Source organism: Coregonus lavaretus (assembly GCF_964263955.1).
Source record: "Coregonus lavaretus genome assembly, contig: HAP1_SCAFFOLD_401, whole genome shotgun sequence".
Lineage (NCBI taxonomy): Eukaryota > Metazoa > Chordata > Actinopteri > Salmoniformes > Salmonidae > Coregonus > Coregonus lavaretus.
The window spans coordinates 294,897-322,399 of NW_028164369.1; the positions used below are offsets into that span (position 1 = coordinate 294,897).

Below are 27,503 nucleotides of genomic sequence, written 5' to 3' on the forward strand. Positions count from 1 at the left end.
GAGAGAGAGAGAGAGAGAGAGAGAGAGAGAGAGAGAGAGAGAGAGAGAGACTCAACATTTTGAGAGGAGGTGGGTGCTGAAATGGAATATATACAGTACCAGTCAGTCAAAAGTGTTATATTTTAAATTTGAGATTCTTCAAAGTAGCCACCCTTTGCCTTGATGACAGCTTTTCACACTCTTGGCATTCTCTCAACCAGCTTCATGAGGTAGTCACCTGGAATGCATTTCAATTAACAGGTGTGCCTTGTTCAAAGTTAATTTGTGGAATTTCTTTCCTCCTTAATGCGTTTGAGCCAATCAGTTGTGTTGTCGCAAGGTAGGGGTAGTTGTCACGTGAATTTCTATCTCTAATTCACCCTAAGCTTGAATCATTACCAGAGGTTGTAAGGCTCTGGTTTTAATCATCAATGATTCAAGGTCCACAACTCACAAGTCTTATCTGTATTTTTATTCATGGCGAGAGCTCTCGGGCCAAAGGCACAAACATACTGTTTTTATACCCCTTGATAAACAAAGACACTATGCTCCTCCCACCTTTCTTAAACAGTTCCCGCCTTCCCCCTTGAATGGTTAGTAACGCCCCTTCTGTTAGTGGGTTGACACTACATGATAATTCTAACATTTATACTGTGTTTGGGGTGAAATTCTTTAGTCATTATTCTTAAAATCCAAATTAATCTAACAATCCACCCCTTTGACTAAATATTCCCACATTCAGGATAAATGTATTTTACAAGCATGATTAATCTCAGAGATCACATCAGAACTAATAAACATTTCATCCAATTGCGGTCTTTCAGGGTCCAAATCCTCGTCATCCACCAAGCCTGGAGGATTGTTTTTCACATTCCCCTGGTCAGAGTCCGGAGTCAGTCCATCTCTCATCATTGTTTAGATACTGCATTTCACCAACGCCTGACTCACCAATCCTCGGACACAGGGAACAAGACAACAACCACATAATACAAGAATACCCATACAAACACTGATCGCTCCTAAGATGGTGGCTGCTAGGGTTTTCCATTTACCAAATATTTCATCAAACCACCCTATCCACAATGTACTAACTTCTGAGTTCAGTTCATCCTTCACTCAGTGCAGTTAATTATGTAAGAGCTCTGGTGACTGTCCCATCCAGTGTGGTGTTGTTAGGGATAAATATGCAACAATGGCTTATCTTTCTATAGACACCGGCCCTTTCTGCCTGATCTAGAACCAACCTCTACTAAGTTATGAGCGGGATGGCGGATAATCGCTCATAGATCCCCTTTACTGCATCTCTAGTCTTGTCAATAAATCGTTGTTGGTTGTAATAGATATAATTTATCCAATCCATATTTTTGTTTGTCCCCCACCAGAAAAATGTTGTAGTAAAACTCTCCCATGTTTGATTTATAGCTTTGTATTCGTCTGGAACACCCCTGGGGATCCCTATACCATCTATCCAAATTGGGCTATTTCCTTCCTGACTTATTTATTTTTCTCCTAATTATTCTTCCTGTCACTGGTCTTTGATGACCAATTCTTACAGGTTGGACCAAAAATACTGGTGCACAAGTACCCACCCATCCCTCTGGTAATGTCTGCCGAATGCTCCCTTTTTTAGTGCATGCCCACCACACATCAGTCAAAGGGATGGTTAGGTTCCTAATCTTTTTTCCCTTCCTTCCTTATCTAAATCAGTCACATTAATTATCTCCTTACAGCCATCAAAATCACCCAAGTTACGGGTGCCATTTCTATGTCTGTAACACTGGTATTCGCCAGGAGTTAAAGTGAATCTAGGTGGGCTGGCCGAGTATGTCAATTTTGCCAGCCCAATCCCTGTGCAATTTGGCTCTTTTTTGATTGGACCCCAGGTCTAATACACAGGGAAACATTGCCTTTGGCATTGGGGCGGTCAACATTGCTCGCCCAATGGAGCATGCATAACAATTGGTCTCCCCCAAGGCCCTAGCGGTGTATTTCATCCACTTTAACCAGAGATTCTCATCAGGGACCCCCTCCACTTCCCCATTGTTCCATTCCTGGAGGAGAAAATCTTTCATAGTGGACGGGTTAGTCAAATTGACTCCGTCATCCCTTGACTGATTTACTCGGTCTATTGTCATTAATGGATTAATGCCAGTACCTGCTCCCTCTATATCTTTTGACTCCATCAAATATAATCTTAGACAAGTATCCCGTCCGTATACGTCCGCGCAAGCCCAGTAAGTTCTTTTCATGTCCTCTTTAGTGACCTTTACTATCGTTACTACCATCTCCGTGGGGATGTCGTTATACCTTCTTATCCTCCATCTGGACGTCCAGCCCCCCCCCCCCCCCCCGTCTCATATCTCCTTCCCCCAGTATGTCTAAATACCTGAGCCCAGGAACAATCCGCTGAGGGGGCTGAACATAAATACAACGGGATCTTATAATCCCATGTTGCTTGCTTATCCGCTCTGATAAGATCCCTAATCATAATTTTGAATCTTACGCCCCACCCTTCTCTGACTCCTATTTTGTAGATCACTCGCCCTTGATGGTCAGTATGTCGGGTCGCTTTCCCTTTATTTCTTAATAATGGTAAGGCCATAGCGTAATTGGTGCGAGGTGGTGGTGGATTTTAACCTACCACGACTATTGCCGAGACTATGATGCAGCTCAGGGTCACCCATATTCTCAAAAAAACCCAACCCTCTCCTGTCTTGAGTCCTTCTGCTCGGTACCACCCCATACTCACACCCTAGGAACACACTACAGTGATGATAGGTCTGGGTAGGAGATCTTCGTTGACAGAGATGACCCCCGCACCCTGTGGCGCAGTTCCGCTCGTCAACTCTGCGTGTGCTAAGCGGTGCTTGTATGTGGTCCTACCTTCTTGCAGTGGGTAACATGGACCCAGGTTCCTCTCTCTGCTATTCTAATGGCAAAGGCAGTTACCAACATAACCTGATAGGGGCCCTTCCCAACAGGCCTGCTTCCAGTTTTCCTTCTAGTGACTGGATGCTCACCAGTCACCTGGTTAGATAGTGGGTCACCTTCTCCTTTAGTTCACCTGTGGGGCACAAAACCTCTGACATACGGGTGTGGTTAATAAACTATCTTCACACATGTTCAGATTAATGTAACAATTTCTGACTGCATTCTCTTTTTAAAATGTTTTTTTTTAAAGTATTTTGTCCTCTCCTTCGTATATTATCTAATACAATTAGCCTCTTCCCCCCTCTTGACACATAGTTCTGGTTATGTGTCAATTTTTTCCACCTTCCTAAACATTCCCTTAGGTTATTTATCAACCAATTGCCATGCCTTTCATTTTTGATATTCTTTTTTGCTTCTTTATTGCTCCTCCCACTTCCTTTGTCCTTATGGCGGCTAAATTCGACTTTCATTCAGTTCAGAATCAATTAGTAATCCAATTAAACAATCTCTTATCTTGTAAAAACACTTATGTTTAGTTCAACCTCTGTTCTACCCCGGCTCTCCCGGGCTTGACCTGAAGACTGATTGTTGGACATGACAAGTCTATTTTTTAAGTCACCTAAGTCTTCTGTCTAGCAACAAAGAATAAAAATCTCTATGTTCATGATTAACCCAGTTATATCTAATAGCCCACCAAAAAAACTTCATCATCTCTAAATCACTACCAATGTCATATCCCTCGTTACTCTCTACCATTTGGATAACATCCCTGATGTATGTATGCCTCCTTAGAGTTCCAAATTACTTTACCATGGGCTACCATTGCCTTCTCATAGATAAGATCACTTAATTTACCCGTATGCAGTACATAATGGAGTACGCAAACTTTACAGCACTTTATCATTATCAATAAGCTGATCATTTGTTTTTTGTTTTAACGGTTTTGGCGCTTCAAATATAGCAGTTTTCCTGGATGAGTTTAACATTCGCCCCTCCTGTGTTATAGTGTGTCCTAGGTAAATGACCTCTACCAAAGTTGAAGTTTCTTTTTGCTCACTTTGTGTCCCTGTTCTGCCAGGAAGGTTAACAATTGGATTGTATCCCTCTTACATCCTTCCTGAATGGGATTAGCCAATAGAATATCATCTACATAAACTAACATTTGCGTCCTTCCCTATGTTCAAACTTTCCCAAATTCCTAGTTATAGCCTGGTCTAAGATTGTAAGACTTTCCGAGTAGCCTTCAGGCATCCTAGCCTAAGTCCATTTCCTTCCCTGAAAAGTAAAGCCAAACCACCCCTGACTATCCGGATGAACTTGGATACTAAAGAAAGCATTAGCTAAATCTATCACTGTAAAATAGGAGTTCTCTGGTTTCAATTGGTTCAGCAATGTATTTCAGCAATTATATTTCTATTAACCCCCTGCAAGTCCATGACCATCCTCCAGTCGGCGCTAGGTGCCTCCTTTCTAACAGGAAAAATTGGAGAGTTTCATTGTACCTCATCTCCAGGAATTATCACCTCTCCCTTAAATAAATGCTCAAATGTAGGTGTTATCCCTTTTATTGCTTCTGGTTCCATAGTATATTGCTTTTGGTATGGTCTATTATCGAATCGAGGAATCACTTGTACTGGAGCTACCCCCTTAATTAGTCCTACATCTGCTGTCCTTGTCTATCCTGGAGTTCTACCGATTCCAGCTATTTCCCCTAGTGGCCATTAAATACTCTGCTCTTGTCTGTTCCTTTTCTTACTCTGTTAGTCTCTGCTTTTCAAGCTCCAGAAACTGTTATCTCTGTCTCTCAGCCTTTTATTCTCTCCCTCTCTAACTTCCTCTGTCTCTCTAAGTATGTCTCTGCCTCTCCTTTTTCCCGCCAACCAGAGCCACAAATCATTCTGCTTGTCCTCAACTCTCAACCCTCTCAGCTCTATCGCTACTTCCCTCCTATCATTACTGAATCAATGATAATACATTTACATTCTAGTCACCCAGCAGACGCTCCTATCCAGAGCAACCTAGTGAATACATTTGTATTATTTTTATCTTTCTTTTTTTTTCTGGCCTCCCCCCGTGGGAATCGAACCCATAACCCTGGCGTTGCAAACACCATGCTCTATCAACCGAGCTCCATCCCTGCCGGCCATTTTCCCCCCTACCCTGGACGACACTGGGCCAATTGTGCGCCGCCCATGAGTCTCCCGGTCGCTGTCGGCTGCGACAGAGCATGGATCCGAACCAGGATCTCTAGTGGCACAGTTAGCCCTGCGATGCAGTGCCTTAGACCACTGCGCCACTCAGGATAATAATAATTGCAATAACTATCAATAATAATAATAATAACTATTACGGATTATATTGTCCTTTTTCTGATGTTCCAATTGTAGTCTATTCATTTTAGTTTAAAATATAAAGTTATTTATAACAAATCCAGAACCCACCACAGGCTGGCGCTATTTCCCCAGCACAACAGCCAATGCCACTTGCTTCCTTGTAACGAAAATAAATTATCGTTTTAAAATTGTCCAATTGTTTGTATTCCATGCCTTTCATTTTCAGTTCACTATTCAATATATTTAACAGTTTTGTCTGATTCGGCCCCAATCAATAAAACAAACGTTTGATATTATTTATCAGCATTCCCTTAATGACATCCCTACCATTTGAACGATGTCCTGTCTCTCACTCCCCCCCTCTCCTGCTCCTTCCTACATTATGGGGGAGGCGCGGGAAACTTCCCTACAATTTTCCTTCTTAGGAAATAATGTCATTAGTACGTATAACATATTTTTATAGACATATCTAGAATATTTCTAAAGCTATCTAATTCAACCTTTAATACACGTAAAAAACTCTCTCTCTCCACCCATTCCTTTTTGAATAAGTGCGTCTTCCTAGTTACCCCATAACCACGCCTCAAATCTTTTATTTAGCATTTAACCAACCAAATACTAAGTAGTATCCGGTTATCATTCATACCCGCCGTTGAATTTCCTCATACACACATATTTCATCTTCTGCCATTCAAATGCCCAACACGACAGAATAGTTCCATGCAAACCTCTATTTTCTTTTCAAGTCGCTCCGGATTAGAGCGTCTGCCAACTGACCAAAAACGCAAATATTCTCTCATAACGTACGTCTACGTTTGAGTGCGAAAGCGCATACACACGCATAATAATATGTCATTTAGCAGACGCTTCCATCCAAAGCGACTTACAGTCATGCGTGCATACATTTTTTAAAATTATTTTTGATTTTTTTATTAGTGGTCCCGGGGATCGAACCCACTACCTTGGCGTTAAAAGCGCCGTGCTCTACCAGCTGAGCTACAGAGGACCACTCGTTGGACTTAAATAGGTACCTCTCAAATAATCGCTTTGTGGTGTTTTTAGCCAATTCTTAATTGACACTAATCATTTTTTCAAACATTTTACCCGTTGAACCAAAAAAATTGACTGTCCTATTCCTTTTCCCCTGCAGTCATGATGGTTAAATATTCCTTTGTTCCCGTTAAAGCACTTTCGCGCTTAAAAAAACACACTCCCTGTCTTCAGCCCCTCCTTTCGCTTTTTTTTCCATCTAATTTTATATGCATCTGCCCACTAACTTTTTTACTTCAAGATGCCCAATAAATTCATACCTCTTCTCCCAAATGGATCCCTAAAACATATTTCTTTCATCTCCCGTTAATTCTCGGACTTGTTTAGAAGATGTCTTTCCCATCGTGGAACAATAAGAAATCCCTCCCCCCCTTTTGTTTTTTAAATAATTCACTCCCGAATTATTTCCGTAGGAGCCAATCTCTTAGTGCGCCTCTTGCTTTTGTAATTAACCCTTTTAAAATTATTTAAACCCAGAGTTTCTATTTAAAACTCCGGTTTCAGGAAAAGAGTAAGTTACCCAATTTTCCTCACGATTTTTTTTTTTTTCCCTCCACCCCTGAAATAATGATCAAGTCTCCGAGGGATTAAGTCTCACACACATACGACTTTATCATCCGTCAAACTCGTTTGCACAGTTCTAGCAAATGCCCAGTCGCATATATGAACTCCCGACACATCCCTGTAATACGATGATAATTATTTCCCTGTTTATACTGAACATTGCAATTCGTACAATGACAATATTAACTTAGTTTACATTTGTGATTGCAATTCACTGCCATGTCATTTCGGACTAGTTTTTTTTTGTAATAGCTATTTACCTCTAGGATCAATTGCGGACCCTCCCTGTCGTAATAATTATTACCTTCTTTGGTAAATAAGTTCAACTCATTTTACCAAAATCCATGAATAAAAATTACTGACCTTTTCCTTGCAGTCTGGATTAAAATGCTTTTTCAAACTTGTTAACGTCTTTATCGTTCATAAAGAGTAATCACCGGCCTGTTTTTTTAACCTTAACGTGGAAGGCCAGGACTGTAACGGATGCTATCACCCGCCCGTGCACGGATTTCGGTGTCTCTAGAACGATAAAGATGTATTAAGCTCCGCTCAGAAGGACCAATCTGTCACGTGAATTTCTATCTCTAATTCACCCTAAGCTTGAATCATTACCAGAGGTTGTAAGGCTCTGGTTTTAATCATCAATGATTCAAGGTCCACAACTCACAAGTCTTATCTGTATTTTTATTCATGGCGAGAGCTCTCCGGCCAAAGGCACAAACATACTGTTTTTATACCCCTTGATAAACAAAGACACTATGCTCCTCCCACCTTTCTTAAACAGTTCCCGCCTTCCCCCTTGAATGGTTAGTAACGCCCCTTCTGTTAGTGGGTTGACACTACATGATCATTCTAACATTTATACTATGTTTGGGGTGAAATTCTTTAGTCATTATTCTTAAAATCCAAATTAATCTAACAGTAGTATACAGAAGATAACCCTATTTGGTAAAAGACCAAGTCCATATTAAGGCAAGAACAGCTCAAATAAGCAAAGAGAAACGACAGTCCATCATTACTTTAAGACATGAAGGTCAGTCAATACGGAAAATATCAAGAACTTTGAACGTTTCTTCAAGTACAGTCGCAAAAACCATCAAGCGCTATGATGAAACTGGCTCTCATGAGGACCACCACAGGAAAGGAAGACCCAGAGTTACCTCTGCTGCAGACGATAAGTTCATTAGAGTTAACTGTACCTCAGATTGCAGCCCAAATAAATGGTTTACACAGTTCAAGTAACAGACACATCTCAACATCAACTGTTCAGAGGAGACTACGTGAATCAGACCTTCATGGTCGGATTGCTGCAAAGAAACCACTACTAAAGGACACCAATAAGGAGAAGAGACTTGCTTGGGCCAAGAAACATGAGCAGTGGACCTTAGTCCGGTGGAAATCTGTCCTTTGGTCTGATGAGTCCAAATTGGAGATTTTTGGTTCCAACCGCCATGTCTTTGTGAGACGCAGAGTAGGTGAACGGATAATCTCTGCATGTGTGGTTCCCACCGTGAAGCATGGAGGAGGAGGTGTGATGGTGTGGGGGCGCTTTGCTGGTGACACTGTCTGTGATTTATTTAGAATTCAAGGCACACTTAACCAGCATGGCTACCACAGCATTCTGCAGTGATACGCCATCCCATCTGGTTTGCGCTTAGTGGGAGTATCATTTGTTTTTCAACAGGACAATGACCCAACACACCTCCAGGCTGTGTAAGGGCTATTTGACCAAGAAGGAGAGTTTTGGAATGCTGCATCAGATGACCTGGCCTCCACAATCACCCGACCTCAATCTAATTTAGATGGATTGGGATGAGATGAACTGCAGAGTGAAGGAAAAGCAGCCAACAAGTGCTCAGCATATGTGGAAACTCCTTCAAGAATTTTGGAAAAGCATTCCAGTTGAAGCTGGTTGAGAGAATGCCAAGAGTGTGCAAAGCTGTCATGAAGGCAAAGGGTGGCTACTTTGAAGAATCTCAAATCTCAAATATATTTTGATTTGTTTAATACTTTTTTAGTTACTACATGATTCCATATGTGTTCTTTCATAGTTTGGATGTATTCACTATTATTCTACAATGTAGAAATTGTACTGTACATTAAACTTATAGTTTTTTACGATTGTTTACACACTAAAATTAAAATGTCCACACAATTAGCAAAATTGTACTCCAATGAGCAAAACACCTCCACAGATTTGCACAACATTACACACAATGTCCACCTCACCCTTTTTGCAAAACATTACACACAGTGATTTGTAAAACTCTACACACATTTTCACACCTTAGACACAGATAAGGATCGTGAGGTTACTTCCTTGTAATTACAAAGCACCGGATTGCCAATGTCACGATCGTCATACATAGAGGAGGACCAAGGCGCAGCGTTGAAGGCGAACATATTTATTATATTAATGATCAAAACAACAAAACGATGACGTGACAGTCAATGGTAAACACAAACCAAATACGAACAAGAAACCACAATGAATGAGTGCCAAACGGCTACCTAAGTATGACTCCCAATCAGAGACAACGAGCTACAGCCGTCTCTGATTGGGAGCCACCCTGGCCAACATAGATCTACAAAACCAGAAAGTGAAACCTAAAACACACATAGACTATACACACCCTGGCTCAACATATTAGAGTCCCCAGAGCCAGGGCGTGACAGCCAATTACCACACTAATGAACGAATTGGATAAACACATCTACCAGGTGTGGAAGCACACATGTGCTAATTTGAAAACGCAGCACTCAGGTGTGCTATAAAAGGCAGCAGGTGAGTTCACCTGTCTTCAACAAAAATGGAAGGAGTTAGAAGAAGAAGAAGAGTGAGAATGAGAGGGGGAGCTCAAAGAGGAGATGAAGGCGGTAGAGGAAGAGGAGAAGGAGGTAGAGGAAGAGGCATAGGTAGAGGAGAAGAAGGTAGAGGAAGAGAAGGAGGTAGAGGAAGACACCTAGGTAGAGGAAGAGGTAGAGAAGGACTTGAAGAGTTGATAGAACCTGAACAAAGAAGACGAGGACCAAATTTGACTCGAGAAATCCGTGCAACACTTATTGACCATGTTATCAACCATGGACTGACACTGATGGAAGCTGGACAAAGAGTTCAACCAAATCTCAGCAGAAATACTGTTGCGTCAGTAATTCGGACATTTCATCGAGAAAACAGGTAAGCTAACCACACAGTATACATTGAAACTGAAGCTTGTATAATCAATATTGTTTACTGTGACATTTGACAGTAGGCTGCATATATATATATATATATATATTTATTTTTATCTTATTTTGTTTTTACATAGGATTGAGGGTCGAGGACACCAAGGTGGAAGGGGCCCTATGTTTAGTCGTGCACAAGAGGCCGCCATTGTGAACATGGTTTTGGCCAATAATTGTATCAGGCTACGAGAAATCCAAGCCAATATCATCAATGATGACAATATTTTCAATAACATCCAACGAGTCTCTCTGTCAACATTAGGTCGAATCCTAAAGAAAAATCAAATATACATGAAGCAACTGTATCGGATACCATTTGACAGAAATTCAGAGAGAGTGAAACATCTGCGCAATGAGTATGTGGAGGTATGCATTGTTCATCTGACTATGGTGTGGTATCATGCACTGCTCATAATGTTCTGTCACAAAAAAAATACTGTGCTATAGATATTGAATAGCATCCTATTTTCTTTAATGTGTTTCAGAGTCTTGCAAATGGATGCTGCTGAAATTCAACATGAATTTATATATGTGGATGAGGCTGGATTTAACCTTGCAAAAACAAGAAGAAGAGGGAGAACTGTAATTGGGCACAGGGCAATCACCAATGTGCCAGGGCAGCGAGGGGGTAACATCACCCTTTGCGCTGCTATCACACAAAATGGGGTCCTCCACCACCATGCAAATCTGGGACCCTATAATGCAAATCTGATACTTGCATTTCTTGACCGATTGCATGAGATTGTCACAGCATTACACCAAGTGGACCAGATGCGGTACATTGTCGTTTGGGACAATGTCTCATTTCATCGGGCTGCTCTAGTCCAGAACTGGTTCCATGATCACCCTGATTTTGAAGTTTTATACCTTCCCCCATACTCCCCCTTCCTGAATCCTATAGAATATTTTTTTTCAGCGTGGCGGTGGAAGGTATATGACCTGCGGCCTTATGACCGTTTGCCCCTCATTCAGGCCATGGAACAGGCATGTGATCTTATTGAAGCAGCTTCAGTGCAGGGGTGGATTCGTCACACAAGGCGATTCTTCCAACGGTGCCTTGCCAATGAAGACATAGCCTGTGATGTGAATGAAATGTTATGGCCTGATCCAGCCAGACGGAGAGACGGATAGTTACAGTATTCTTGTTGCTTTTACAGTAGTTTTCTTTCATTTCTGTTTACTTTTACTTTACTTTTCTTCAGAGTCAAAGTGTATGTACTGTAATTCATGCAGTAATTTTTATTTGTCTACGGATTTTATTTGTTTACAGTAATTGATATCATTGTTGGTTGATTACTGTAACTGATTATGGTAAGAAATACTGTAAGTATTGAAATAAATACTTGAAATACAGTCTGCAGCATCAAGTGTTGTGCAGTGCTTGGTAAGGTTATAGTAGGCCTACAGTATTTGTCTACATTCTCCTTATATCTCAAAACAAATCATGAATAATGTTGTGAGTTTCTCACTATTTTTTGTCACCTAAATTATCTCTCACATACAGTAAGAATGTCTGGCCAAAAATATTTTTTTATTTTATTTTTACAAATGTGTTTTTTATTTATCACAGCAGTGTGAAACTGGCTGCAATAGTGTTGATCATTGATGACTGTGTTGGTTAAATGAAAACAAATAGCATTTTCACAAATGTGTATATGTTTTGACTGAAGTGTGTATGTTTTGACTGAAGTGTGTCATTTTGCAAACAATCTAGGAATTTTGCTAATTGATTGTGGTGTTTGGATAATTGTGATTATATTTTGACAAAAAGAACTCTGTTTTCAAAATCGCGTGTAAACAATTGAAAAAAACTGTAATTATGTCATTACCGTGTGTCAGTAAGGTTAACGTACGTCAGCTGCCCATGAGACAAGCTAGCACGTTATAAAAGACCTGTGTGTGTCTACGTGTGTGTGTGCTTGTGTTTGTGTGTGTGTGTGTGTTTGTGTGTGTGTGCATACATGCGTGTGTGTGTGTGTATGTAAGGCCTTGCCTTCCCTTTTCCTCTTATGGTAAAGATTTACTGGAGATCCACAGATGTTGTTTGATGCCAAACTCATATTTCTCTGTGGTTTACACAGACAGCCTGTGGGTGGATTATATGGGCAGACAATGTAAAGACTTTGGGTTAGGGTTATAGGCTATTGAATACAGGAAGAAAAGAGAGAGGGCTAACATGTTGGCTCAAGATGTGCTCCAGTGTTGAAACATAGCAGGTTATGTGAAGCCAAAATGGTGTGTGTGTCACGACTTCCTCCGACTTCCTTCGGCATTCGTCGTCACCGGCCTTCTAGCCACTTCCGCTCCATATATCATCATTCCATTTGTCTTGTCTTGTCATTACACACACCTGGTTCATATTCCCCTCATTAGTACGTGTTTAAGTGATCCCTCTGCCCCCTTGTCCTCGTGGGTGATTGTTCATTGTGAGGATTAGTAGCTCGGTTGAGCTCAGTATTTTGTATTGCCGGGGTATTTTCCCTGTGTGCATGTCTGTTCCAGTGCGCCTGTTTTGTGCACTGAACTGGTTACGCTGGATTATGGAATAAACTCTGTATACTGTGATTTACCCTCCTGCGCCTGACTCCTTCAAATCACGCATCACAGAATCACCCACCAACTATGGAGTCAGCGGGAGAGGAGCGCATGCCTGGAGTCGTGGCACGGGTCCAGGAGCATTGACTACAATAACTTATGTTGTGTACTCTAACATTCTGAGTCTCTGTGGGTGACTGTGTGCTGATTGACTCTGTACTCTGTATCCACAGTGGCCTGCTTCTGTTGATGCTCTGTAGGCAGACAGAATGGTCAGGGAGAGAGAGACAGAGAGACAGAGAGAGAGAGAGAGAGAGAGAGAGAGAGAGAGAGAGAGAGATCACATGGAAAGAGAGTATACAGGACACACTGTTAAAGAGTGTGTGTGGCATGGACAGGAAGGACACAGTGATCACTCTTAAACCAGGCTACTGCTGGACAACTGTGACCTAAACTGACCTGATACATCTCCATAATATATTAATATCTCCAGATTTCCACCCAAGACACATTTACGAGGGGTCTCTGAGATCTGTCATGTCAGTAAGCCTTGGCTGCTGTTGGAGTTCAGGATCATTTAGCTGTGTGTGTGCGTGCCTGCTTGCAGTGATGCCTTGAGGAAATGTGGGGCTTGACGAGGATGAGCTCTGGATGCTTTCTAGCTGTTTGTTGTCCTGTTTTAATAGAGAAGTTGTATCATTATCACCCCTGTCCATTTACAAGCAAGCTGGCAGCACCAGTTTACATGCAAACACATCCGCAGATTCTGCCCAAACAGATGTGGACAAACATTAAGAAATGTTTTGGTCTTTATCTTGGTCGTCCAGGAACTTCTCAGAAAGAAAGAGAGAGAGAAAAAGAGAAAGACACTCGCAGACACACACACCCACACACAAACACACACACACACACACACACACACAAACACTCACACACACACACACTCAAACACTCACACACACACTCACACACAAACACACAAACACACAAACACTCACTCACACACACACTCACACACACACACACACACACACACACTCAAACACTCACACAGACACACACACTCAAACACTCACGCACACTCACACACTCACACACACACACACACACTCACACACACACACTCACACACACGCACACACGCACACACACTAACACAAATGCACTCACGCACGCACGTGCGCACGCACACACGCACACACACACAAACACTCACACACTCACACACACACACACACACACACACACACTCAAACACTCACAGACACAGACACTCACACACACACACTCAAACACTCACACAGACACTCACACACGCACACACACACACACACTAACACAAACGCACTTACGCACGCTCGCGCGCACGCACACACGCACACACACACAAACACTCACACACACACACACACACACACTCAAACACTCACACAGACACACTCACACACACACTCACACACACACACACACACACACACACACACACACACAGACACTCGCACACAAACACACAAACAAACACTCACACACACTCACACTCACACACAAACACACAAACACACAAACACACAAACACACACACACTCACACACACACATACACTCAAACACTCACAGACACAGACACTCACACACACACACTCAAACACTCACACAGACACACACACACTCAAACACACACATTCAACTGTAGATTAAAATGATTTATTTATACCATCCCGTCACTGTTTTTATTTGTCCCCAGAGATATAACTAACCTCAGGTTTAGTGCTGACCATCCGATTGTGCTTCCCCCTTGTACCCGTTCCCACGATATAGGTTCCATGTGTACCATAAAGACCTAATGAAGCCACACAAACCTGCCTTGTTCCAGTAACACGTCTGGCTCGGATCGACCCAGTCATAGCCAACACACAGCAGACACTATTCACTCTTTGTGGATAGTATTGCAATGCTGAAACAATTATAATTTATCAGCAATGTGCATGAGGGATTCCCCATGATGTGTTTCTGGTAGACCTTAATCTGCAGGATCTGCAGGTCCTGATGCACACACACACACACACACACACACACACACACACACACACACACACACACACACACACACACACACACACACACACACACACACACACACACACACACACACACACACACACACACACACACACACACACACACACACACACACACACACACACACACACACACACACACACACACACAAACACACACACACACACACACACACACACACACACACACACACACACCCTTATTTGGATCCACAAATGTACATTTCAAGAGGGATCCAAACCCCTCAAAGGTCACCCCCCCCCCACCATACAAGAAAGCACATCATCATCAACATCATGAAAAATGTCCACACAAGGGAGAATTTTCCTTGTGTTATTATCCTTGTGGGGACCTATTTAGGTCCCCACTAGGATAGAAGAGGCACCCCCCCCCCCCCACACACACACTCTGACCTCTCTGACCTCTCCCTGTGTTGCTCCTGTGTTTCCAGTGGACCACATCCTGCAGATCCTTGGCCAGCCTCTAGGGGGTAATGGAGATTCCCAGTCCGCTCTCATCCCAGCCTTCCCATTCATCCAGACTGAGGCCATTCAGGGCAGCGAGGACTCTGACAGCATCCATCCCATCACTCTCCCCCCAACACTAAGCTTCATCAACGGGAAACACCAGGTCAGATTTACCGTGGTTGTCTGGATTTGTGAGATATGTTCAGCCTCTTTTTCAAGGACAATTGAAGTAGAAAAGCATCATCGGGATGGGTTGCATAAAGTGACACAACAGGAAAATGTATATTCATTCTTTAATTTATTCATTTAGGTGACTCTGGAGCCAGAGCTGCCAGGGAAGGAGCAGGAGGCGAGAGGAGACCAGTTTGAGACAGCCACACCAGTCCACAGTGAACTGGGAGAAGAGATGGATCATGAAGAGGAGGAGAAGAGCCTCACTCCCTTTGACTATGGAGCTATTCATACTGGAGAGACCAGAGAGTCCACTACTACAGACACAGACAGACACACAACTACAGACACAGACAGAGACGGAGACACAACTTCAGACAGAGTCACGGACAGAGACACAACTTCAGACAGAGACACAGACAGATATAGGGACAGAGAGAGGACACAGACAGAAGGAAAGACAGAGAGCTCCAAAGAAAAAACACCTTCTTCCCGACACACTTCCCCAGTCTCTTCCCCAGTCTCTTCCACAGTCTCTTCCCCAGTCTCTACCCCAGTCTCTACCCCAGTCTCTACCCCTGTCTCTTCCCCTGTCTCTACCCCAGTCTCTTCCCCAGTCTCTACCCCTGTCTCTTCTACAGTCTCTACCCCAGTCTCTACCCCAGTCTCTACCCCAGTCTCTACCCCAGTCTCTTCCCCTGTCTCTACCCCAGTCTCTACCCCTGTCTCTTCCACAGTCTCTTCCCCTGTCTCTTCCCCTGTCTCTTCCCCAGTCTCTACCCCTGTCTCTTCCACAGTCTCTTCCCCTGTCTCTTCCCCTGTCTCTTCTCCAGTCTCTTCCCCAGTCTCAGCCTCATCCTCTGGTTCCCCCCATACTTCCCCAGATGGCATCTCCCCATATGAGGACATGGAGGGGTCAAGCGGCCGTACCCAGGAGGACTCAGCAGACGATACCCGGCCCACCCCAGCCGTAGATAGCCAATCAGATGTGGTCACGGACGAGACAGATATTGGAGGGGCGGAGAGCGTCACACACACTCCATCTCACACATGCTACACTTACACCAAGGACACACACACTCCCTCACAGACCGAGGCGAGAGACTTTGAGGGGTCTACATCAACAGAAGAGGAAGGCTCAGCACAGGAGGTGTACCCACCTGAAGACCCCAGATACACTAGCCCTGGCAGCCCTGGAGCCATTGAGGCTCCCCTGGTGGGGCCTGGGGTGAAGGGACAGGTGACTGTTACACCCGAACCAGGTGCCAGACCAGGAGCCAGACCAGCCCAGGGAGGAGTGACTGTAGGAGACCGCACTGCACATCACACAGACTCTTCTACACAGCACAGAGACTACCCCCTCCAGCCTACCACGCAGGATAAAGATCTCTTCACTCATACTAAGGATCAGACCAGATACCCACCTACACATGGGAAGGACCAAACCACTCAGCACACCACACACGATAGAGATCACTCCACACACACTAAAGAGCAAACCAAACAACCCTCTCACCCTAGATTCCCCACCACCCACCAACAGGAGCAAACCAGCCACTCTACCACAGATCAGAAGACCACATAGCACCTGAACCAAACACACACACCCCCTGCACACCCCTCCACTCCACCTCCCGCCCGCCCCTCCACTCCACCTCCTGCCCGCCCCTCCACTCCACCTCCCGCCCGCCCCTCCACTCCACCTCCCGCCCATCCCTCCACTCCACCTCCTGCCCGCCTCTCCCGCCCCATCCCTGACTGGACCCTGACCCCCCAGACCCTCCTGCCTGACGGGGAGGAGTTTGTGGATAATGACCGTGTGATTGGTTCTCCTCTGCTGGAGGCCAGCCCCCCTGTTCCTGAGGAACCCCAGTCCACCTATCAGCCTGAAACAAGAACTGACTACTACATCGAGGCCCAGACCGTCGATATCAGACGTGGGTGTAAATCTCAGAGCCTATTCAATGTGTTTAATGATGGGTGTATGATGTCATCATGGCCATTGGTTGTTGTTGAATGTTGATGATGATAATAATGTTCTTGATGATAATAATAATGTTCTTGATGATAATAATAATGTTATTGATGATGATAATAATGTTCTTGATGATAATAATAATGTTCTTGATGATAATAATAATGTTCTTGATGATGATAATAATGTTATTGATGATGATAATAATGTTCTTGATGATAATAATAATGTTCTTGATGATGATAATAATGTTCTTGATGATGATAATAATGTTCTTGATGATGATAATAATGTTATTGATGATGATAATAGTGTTATTGATGATGATGATGCTGATAATGCTGATAATGATGACAATGACAGCGATGACGATGTTAACTTTGCGATGATGGTAATGATAACTGCTGTGATGATGAGGATGATAATGAGGATGATATGTGTGTGTCTGTCTCAGCTCTGCAGCAGTGCACTGTGAATGTGTGTCTGAACGAAGCATCTTGCTACCAGATAGGCAATGCCAGCATCTGTGTGTGTGCACATGGATACACCGGAAAGCGCTGCGAAAACAGGTACACACATACGCACACACACACACACACACACACACACACACGCACACACGCACACACACACACACACACACACGCACACGCACACGCACACACATACACATACACACACACACAGTTATATTATATTCTGTGTCATTTGTGTAGATGTTGATGAGTGCCAGTCCAACCCATGTCGTAATGGAGCCACCTGTATGGACGGAGTCAACTCCTTCAGCTGTGTGTGTCTGCCCAGCTATGCAGGACAGCTCTGTGAACAAGGTAACACACATACCAGTGCAGCTGCTTTGATCTAAGCTTTTACAGAAAAGAGACAGCCTTTCAAGCCAACCAACAAAAGTGGTAAATTATTCTAGTGGAACTGCCAGCTCTTGGTCGTATTTAGTCAGTAGACAGACTCCATTCTCTGGATCAGGCTGAGAAAACCATTGTCCAAGGTTGACTACGGCTGTGTATAGGGCTGCATCACACACACAGACACATACGCATTCACACACACACACACACACACACAAACACACACACACACACACACACACACACACACACACACACACACACACACACACACACACACACACCCACACACACACACACAGTGAGTCATGTCTCTGCTCCCTGGATATCCCCTAACGCTGGGCGTTGGCTGCACACTAGATTAGTTCCAGCTCCATCCCCAATACTGCTGCTTTTACTCAGCAATAATACTGTACTGCATGCTCACGTACATACACCCAATAACATCTTCATTCACCCTCTTACTGTATCTGTAACAGTGCATACAGAAATATCATGCTAAACAAACACACACACTGACAGCCACACCTGGAGAACCACAGCTGTGTTCTGCTGCTAGTGGGCCAGAGGAGAGAGAGAAAGGAGATAATTAGTCCATTATTTTATTAGAAAGATGTTGCAGCTGTGGTGAACTGGATCAATGCAGGCTGTACTAACCACTGGCATTGACCAAACCAACTCTTTATCCAGTACAGAGCTGCTCGTTGACATTGTGTGTGTGTGTTAGTGTGTGTGTGTGTGTGTGTGAGCATGTGCGTGTGTGTGTAAGTATGTGCATGCGTGTGTAGCCAGGGACAGGGGTATGATAAGTTAATAAAGGTGATCTGAAGTTTGCTGATGATAGACGTACCCTGAGGCCTTGATTAAATGTAATATTATTGTCAACTTGACTTCCGCTTTTAACCCAACCCCTCTGAATTGGAGAGGTGCGCGGCGCTGCCACATTGGGCGCCCGGGGAGCTGTTGTTGTGGGGGCGTTGCTCAGAGGCAGAACGACAGATTTTTCACCTTGTCGGCTCAGGGATTCAAGCGGTCAACCTCTGGGTTACTGGCCCAGCGCTCTAACTGCTAGGCCACCTGCCACCCCGTAACCCCCTATCTAACACACACCACATGCACTCTCAGTCTACCAGTCTTGCTTTAACCCTTTATAATGTTTGTATGTTTCTCTAGACATTATAATTGATGACATCACAAAGACCTGCCTATTCAGCCCTTACGATATGAATAACACTGGCTATTCCCTAGCAACGAACTTAGCAACAAGACTTGCGGGAAACAAGCAAAACAGACCCGAGAAGTTAACAGTGGTTTTTGCAGATTGGCATTCGCTGTATCAAGTGTCTCATCATTAAATTATGTCAACACATGATGTGTTGCTTTTCATAACATATTGAACCCATTCAACATTCTACAGTAGAACACTCAGAATAAACTTCTAGAAGAATGAAACTACTCTAAGCAACTATTCAGAATTGTAATTCTATTAGAACAGCTCACCAGAGAATCATGTGTGTGAATAGTCATCTCATCCAAGCCAGCAGCATGCCAGATCATGGTGTTCTGACATAGCATTGTGGACCCACTAACATACACTTCATGACCAAATCTAGCAAAGTCCAAAATTAACAAAGAGGGTTCACTATGGAGCTACAGTCCCTTAGTGCAGTAGCATGCTCTTCTATACTCGACTCACACAGGCGGATCAATGTGTGTGAATGCATGAGAGCGAGCAATCTTGTGTGTGTGTGTGTGTGTGTGTTTGGCCTAGAGAACAGGGGAACTTGTGAGGGTTTCCAAAGAGGATAATGAGCACCAACTGTGAGTCTGTGAGCTCATTCAGTCAGGGACCTTTCTAAACCAGCTGGAGCTCTTTCTCTTTTATAGTCCACCCTTCGTTTTAGTTTCTCTCTCTTTAACTCTCTCACTCTCTTTCTATGTCTCTGTTTCTCTCTCTTCTCCCCTAATTTTGTGCAATTTGTTTAATCTCTGTGGATATTGTTAGCCATTGATTCCTCTGATAGTCAATGATTCCTCTCTCTGCCTCTCTCTCCCCCCAGACACAGAGGTGTGTGAGTATGGCTGGCAGAAGTTCGAGAGCCATTGTTATAAGTACATCACCCACCGTCGGACCTGGGACGCCGCCGAGAGAGAGTGTCGTGTCCAAGGAGCCCACCTAGCCAGTGTCCTGTCACAGGAGGAGCAGCTGTATGTCAACCGTAAGTCCCGCCTCCCTTAGGTTGTCATTGGTCACAGGTAACAGGTCCAGGTTAGGGTGAGAGGTCAGAGGGTAGAGAGTATGGGGCATAGAGATATTGTGTGTCATATGTAGCACTCAAGTCTCCATAATGAAACTGTTTTGATGAGTCTGCACAACAAACTGTAAAAGACTGATGTTTGTGCAACATGCAGCTCAGGCTGTGGTAACAACATGACAACATGACCCAGTTTGGCTGACTAGTTTATTGGGGACAGTTCACAGTAGGGGGGACTCACGCCATACCCTAGGGCTGCTTACCTACTGCACAGTAAGTACCCCCTCTGCTCTGGTCTGTATCATTCATGCACACACTGCAAACTACCCACTGGGCACAGACGTCAGTTCAACGTCTAGTTATGATTTACATTTTGTTGAGTTGTCAACTAACGTGAATTCAGTGTAAAATCAACACATTTCACCATGTCATTGAATTTAAACGTGGAAACAACGTTGATTCAACCAGAAAGGGGGAAATAAGGAGTGATTTACAGTGTTTTGGGGCTTACAAAGCAGGCTTTGGGAACAAGGAAGCTGGTGATTCACACATCTTAAAATGTCTTTGTGATTTCCTGTTGGAGAGCTAGACAGAAGCAGGCCTAACTGTTGTTTCTCACCCCCAGGTCTGGGCCATGACTACCAGTGGATCGGTCTGAACGACAAGATGTATGAGAGAGACTTCCGCTGGACAGATGGCAGCATCATGGTAAGACAGGAGAAAATCCCCCTGATTAGATACACTACATGGTCCAAAGTATGTGGACACCCCTTCAAATGTGTGGATTCGGCTATTTCAGCCACACACGTTGCTGACAAGTGTATAACATCGAGCACACAGCCATGCAATCTCCATAGACAAACATTGGCAGTAGAATAGCCCGTACTGAAGAGTGACTTTCAGCGTGGCACCGTCATAGGACCTTTCCAACAAGTCAGTTCGTCAAATTTCTGCCCTGCTAGAGCTGCCCCGGTGAACTGTAAGTGCTGTGAAGTGGAAACGTCTAGGAGCAATAACGGCTCAGCCGCGAAGTGGTTGGCCACACAAGCTCGGTTGTCCTCGGTTGCAACACCCACTACCGAGTTCCAAACTGCCTCTGGAAGTAACGTCGGCACAAGAACTGCTCTTCAGGAGCTTCATGAAATGGGTTGCCATGGTCGAGCAGCCACATACAAGCCTAAGATCACCATGCGCAATGCTATGCGTCGGCTGGAGAGGTGTAAAGGTCGCCGTCATTGGACTCTGGAGCAGTGGAAACACGTTCTCTGGAGTGATGAATCACGCTTCACCATCTGGCATTCCAATAGACTAATCTGGGTTTGGCGGATGCCAGGAGAACGCTACCTGCCCCAATGCATAGTGCCAACTGTAAAGTTTGGTGTAGGGGGAATAATGGTCTGGGGCTGTTTTTCATGGTTCGGGCTAGGCCCCTTAGTTCCAGTGAAGGGTGATCTTAACGCTACAGCATACAATGACATTCTTCCAACTTTGTAGCAACAGTTTGTGGAAGAACTTGACTTGCCTGCACAGAGCCCTGACCTCAACCCTATTGAACACCTTTGGGATTAATTGGAGCGCCGACTGCCTAATCGCCCAACATTAGTGCGCGACGTCATTAATGCTCTTGTGGCTGAATGGAAGCAAGTCCCCGCAGCAATGTTCCAACATCTAGTGGAAAGCCTTCCCAGAAGAGCGGAGGCTGTTGTTATAGCAGCAAAGGGGGGACCAACTCCATATTAATGCCCATGATTTTGGAATGAGATGTTCGACGACCAGGCGTCCACATACTTTTGGCCACATAGTGTATGATATGATGTGATATGGGTGTTACAAATGGTCTTATCACACACTCTCACACACACACACACACACACACACACACAAACTGCGCAGCTCAAGAGAATGTCCAGCTGTTTTCTCTGTATGAAGTGTGAGCTGAGATATGGAGTAAGGACAGTGTGTGTGTGTGTGTGTGTGTGTGTGTGTGTGTGTGTGTGTGTGTGTGTGTGTGTGTGTGTGTGTGTGTGTGTGTGTTGCTGTGCGCACACAGCCACAAGAGAGAGACACAGATGATACTGTTGAAACAATGTTTTTTTTAAACGGAGTTATCGCTCAGTACTGCAAGACACACCCTTGTTCAGTTCTAAGTGTACGTGTGTGTTTGGGTGTGTGTTTGAGTTAACACGCGTTAATGCATAGCTGTAGCCGTTTGGACCAGGGACGCTGCAACAAAAATATCCTAAAAAAGAGAAGGGGGAGGCGGGGAAAGTTGGGGAGAATTCCCCCTGTCCCCATGCCAGAGGGTGGTGGGGGGTGGTCGGGGTTAGCTAAACATCTGGTTCAGTTTCACAGTAGAGATTATGGGTCTGGCTCACTGAGATGGAGCAATAGCGCCCCAGTATGCCCTCTCTGTGTATTACAGCCACAGACTAACCACCTCAGCACTATTCTGTCACGGTAGGAGTCTCCACTGGGTTCTTTCCTCTAGAGGCGGTTTAATTAGTAAATCTTCAGACAGGTCACAGAATAGCAGGGTTAACAAAGGAACCTTGTGTAATAAACCAATAGGCTTGTTAAAAGGTATTGTCATCTGGTCCCTATAGTAGCTAGTGATGAATGAGATTGGTAAAGAAGTTACAATGAGATTCCTCCCCTGTGTTATACATTGACAACCTTACAGGTCAGGTGTATTGTGAATGATGATCTTATACAATAAGGGCTGTGTGAGCTATCAGAGTAACTGTGGTGCTGTTTAGCTGTTAGTGAATGTGGGTGCAGTAAAAAGGTCTAAACTTTGGTGATGATGAGAGTGTGTAATTGTTTGTTTGCAGCAATATGAGCACTGGCGTCCCAACCAGCCAGACAGTTTCTTCCAGTCTGGTGAGGACTGTGTGGTGATGATCTGGCACGAGGGAGGACAGTGGAACGATGTACCCTGCAACTACCACCTCACCTTCACCTGCAAGAAGGGCACAGGTAACACACACACACCAGGCTTGGGGTCAATTCCATTTCAATTCCAGTAAATTCAGAAAGTAAACCAAATTTCAATTTTGTCATTGAAAATTATTGAAGAGAATTGGAATTGGAATTTCAATGTACTTCCTAATTTGATTGGAATTGAATTGGAATTGATCCCAACCCTGACATGCACTCACTCACTCACTCTCTCTCACACACACACACACACACACACACACACACACACACACACACACACACACACACACACACACACACACACACACTCTCTCACACACACACACACACCTTACCCCTGTCCTCTCTCCTCCCTCCAGTCTCTTGCAACCAGCCCCCAGTAGTGAAGGATGCCTGTGTGTTTGGTTCTATGAAGCCTCGTTATGAGATCAACACTCTGGTTCGTTACCACTGTAAAAACGGCTTCATACAGAGACATGTCCCCACCATCCGCTGCCGTGACAACGGCCAATGGGACAGCCCAAAGATCACCTGCATGAGCCGTGAGTACCGTCCACTTCCGCTGTCTCAATGACTACCAGAACTGACTACATACACCATCTAATCAGGGCCTTGATCCAACGACATTAACAATCTCTCCTTTTGTTTTTTCAGCCGCTACCTACCAGAAGTCTTTCGTTTCTAGGCAACGTACCGGAAATCACAATCATAACCAGAATCAGTACAATCACAACAATCAAAACCAGCACCAATACAACTATCAAAACCACCAATACAACTATCAAAACCAACAATATAACAATCAAAACAATCAAGACCAACAGAAGAACTACAACCAGAAACGTCAGGGCAGCCGTAACCAGCAGCAACAGCGCCAGAGAGAGAGGAGACATCAACACTAATCTGATCTCTGGTCAGTCCCTAAAAGCACAGATAAGGTTGCAAAATTCCAGTAACTTTCCCAAAATTCCAAATTTTTCCAGAAATCCTGGTTCCTGCTTATTCCCACCCTCCTTCCAACCGGGATTTCTGGAATTTTGAGTAATGTAGTAATCCCAGACCAACTAAGATCGAATCCAAAGGGCTAGCTAGGGCCAGACCCATAGACATACATTCATAACTATTTATAAATATGTATAGCTATGGCTCTGGATAGGGCCGTGGGGGTATTTCACAAGGCATAATCATAATCAGCAAGCTAACTCTGATAAAAACACTTTTCTAATTTATAAACAGGTTTTATAAACATTGTTACACAGAGTATTGAGTCCATTTCAAATTCAACTAGGACAAATTAAGTTTCTGAATATTTTTTGAAGTTAGCTGGCTAACTTGATCTTGATCTTACTTAGTGAAATCCACCCCAGATCACGTCTGATTCTTCCTACAACTGTGACACACAGTGCCTTAATGGTTAATACAGCAACAATGACCATCTCTAGAACAGGAGAGCTTGACTGTTCCTGCTCTAGAGGTACACATCTCAATCCAGTGCTTTCTGAATATTTCCACTTTACCCGGTTTCTTTTTCCTGAGAAATAATCCACTGAAAAGGCATATAAAATAGATATTTGGCTCACTACTAGAATGTCTGCCTGTGTGCTGGTGACAAGTTTGCAATTATTCCAGTGAAAGAGACCATAGTTTATTATTTGGAATAATGAGCATTCACATAATCACATCAGCAAGTTATGAAGGTTTATATGAATCATTCCATATTTTCTGCTCACAGAATGTGAGATAAAAAGTTGATTGTTCTCATATAACCCCCACCCCCTTCAGAACAGCCTCAATTCGTCGGGGTATGGACTCTACAAGGTGTTGAAAGCTTTCCACACGGATGCTGGCCTATGTTGACTCCAATGCTTCCCACAGTTGTGTCAAGTTGGCTGGATGTCCTTTGGGTGGTGGACCATTCTTGATACACACGGGAAACTGTTGAGTGTGAAAAACCCAGCAGCATTGCAGTTCTGGCACCTACTACCATACCCTGTTCAAAGGCACTTAAATATTTTGTCTTGTCCATTCATCCTCTGAATGGCATAGATGCACAATCCATGTCTCAATTGTCTCAAGGCTTAAAAATCATTCTTTAACCTCTCTCCTCCCCTTCATCTACACTGATTGAAGTGGATTTAACAGGTGACATAAATAAGGCATCATAGCTTTCACCTGGATTCACCTGGTCAGTCTATGTCATGGAAAGAGCAGGTGTTCTTAATGTTGTGTGTACTCAGTGTAGAATTGATTCAATATTGTACATACAGGCAGTATGTCATGTGAATTCATTTTATGTAAAAAAAAATGCCACACATTTATCACATTCTATGAAGTGAAAGCAGTCACCTCCCGCAGTGGCTCTCCAGTGTATTCAAAAACATCAGTAATACCTTCATCGTAAAGACAATGGTTTTAAAAGGGAGTGTTTTTTAAAATGTTTAACCATTTTTATACATACAATGATAAAGAGGAAAATATAGAGTAGAATGAATGTCAGGTATGTGGGTGGGCATGTGCTGTGGCTAGGGACCTGACTCATAAGATAGAGGATAAAGTTATATATGAAGACATATCTGTTTAATTTATTGCATATATTACACCTGTTTAGTAAAGTTATACAATCCAGATACCTGAGATGTTACCACGCTGTGCAGGGGGTTGACCTGTACCTGAGAATCACGCCAAACTGCTCTCAAAAGAACCAACTATGAGAAACATGCAGGTCGTGTTCCCCTACTCAGACGTTGCATTCATCAACCAATGGTTGCGTGCCAGATCATCAACTGTGCCGTCAGGCACCAGATTGCTATAACATATGTTGTTAGCTGATACGTAAAATACCTATCCAGGCACGTCTGAGCAGAGGAACACGACCTCAAAGACACTTGAACTATGACCTTTTAGAAATACAAGTTATTCCTTTTTCCGTAAGGCATAATATTGGTCCAAAAAAAGAGTAGTTCAAATACTTTTTCCGTATATCCTGTTGCTATCATCTGTAAAATATCTGTATAAATCAATTGGTCCTGATTAAGCATGAACAACAGCACAAAGAGGACACGGTATTGAATGTTTATAGTCTAGTATCTCTGTTCCTCAGTGAGAGGATTCTGCTGCATTTGTCTTCTTTGTTTACTGCTTTCATCCATTCTGTTTGCTCTTCATGTATGTGTTTTATCATCCATGTGTGTTTCTACCCAGAGAGTGATGGGGATACTGTATCGGAGGAGGCAGAGGGAATGTGATTTATCAGAGAATACTTTGTCTGTTTTTATGTTCATGTTTCTGTTGTGTATGTCGCCAAAGACTCACTAATAATGTACCTATACACCATCCTCGGCTTCATCTCAACTTCTGCTGTCTGTGCAATAAAAATATGATAACAGATGTTATCCATGTGTATCAATATTCTCACGCTTCATACCTCAATGCAGAAGATTATTCATTACATGCAATTGAGTTTATTGAAATATTATACAAATATTGTCGTTACCTGCAATAAGTATTGGCTACCAACAGAGGGAGCCACTTTACTTTATTTTAGAAAGTGGGGATGCATTCCAATGTCTAATGGCGTAAAGAGTCATGGCATATACTCTCACACAGTGAATGAACAAATGAATGAATGAAATGATTGAAGTGAGTGAATGAGTCTATCTTTCCTGTCTGTCTGTCAGTCCAGCCCTGCTGTGTGTTCAGGCAACAGCTAAAGGCTGGGTGGGGGATCCGAAAATAGCACTCTGCTCTGGAAACCAGCATGAAAATATGAACCGTCACCAGTAAAACAAAGTCTCACCCTCATGACCTCATCCAGCTCCTAAAATAATCTGCTGCTTTGACAGACATTTTTCGGTTACAACATCAACGAACAGAACAGGAATACCTTGAAAAGATGTGTACTTCTGTAATTAATAAAACTGGCAGGAAAACACTTTATGCAAATGTCCCCACTCTTTGGAAAGACCTACATTACTGAGGGCATGTGTGTGTGTACCGCTATCCTCCTACTATATCCCCTTCCCCTATCCTCCTACTATATCTCCTACCCCTATCCTCTTACTATATTCCTACCCCTATCCTACTATATCCCCTACACCTATCCTCCTACTATGTCCCCTACCCCTATCCTCC

At 43.6% G+C, this 27,503-nt stretch overlaps 1 protein-coding gene and 1 pseudogene across 2 annotated transcripts in view; one reads left to right on the forward strand and one right to left on the reverse strand.

Annotated features, from left to right (window-relative positions):
* The window catches only part of LOC311117102, a 21,510-nt pseudogene extending 10,548 nt beyond the window's left edge, over positions 1 to 10,962 (reverse strand). The window contains exon 1 of the transcript in view: positions 10,953 to 10,962. The product of the transcript in view is annotated as an uncharacterized misc_RNA (transcript). The remainder of the gene's footprint in view (positions 1 to 10,952) is intronic.
* A 4,609-nt stretch (positions 10,963 to 15,571) lies between these two features.
* Positions 15,572 to 24,274, forward strand: LOC311117103 (uncharacterized protein; the record flags this gene model as incomplete). The annotated part of the gene is made up of 10 exons (XM_084192089.1): positions 15,572 to 15,645; positions 15,942 to 16,072; positions 16,170 to 16,639; positions 17,114 to 17,273; positions 18,028 to 18,141; positions 20,238 to 20,396; positions 21,058 to 21,140; positions 23,264 to 23,408; positions 23,732 to 23,914; positions 24,027 to 24,274. 10 exons carry the CDS (start codon positions 15,572 to 15,574, stop codon positions 24,272 to 24,274), a joined length of 1,767 nt encoding a protein of 588 aa, XP_084048215.1.
* Between the last annotated feature and the right edge of the window lie 3,229 nt (positions 24,275 to 27,503).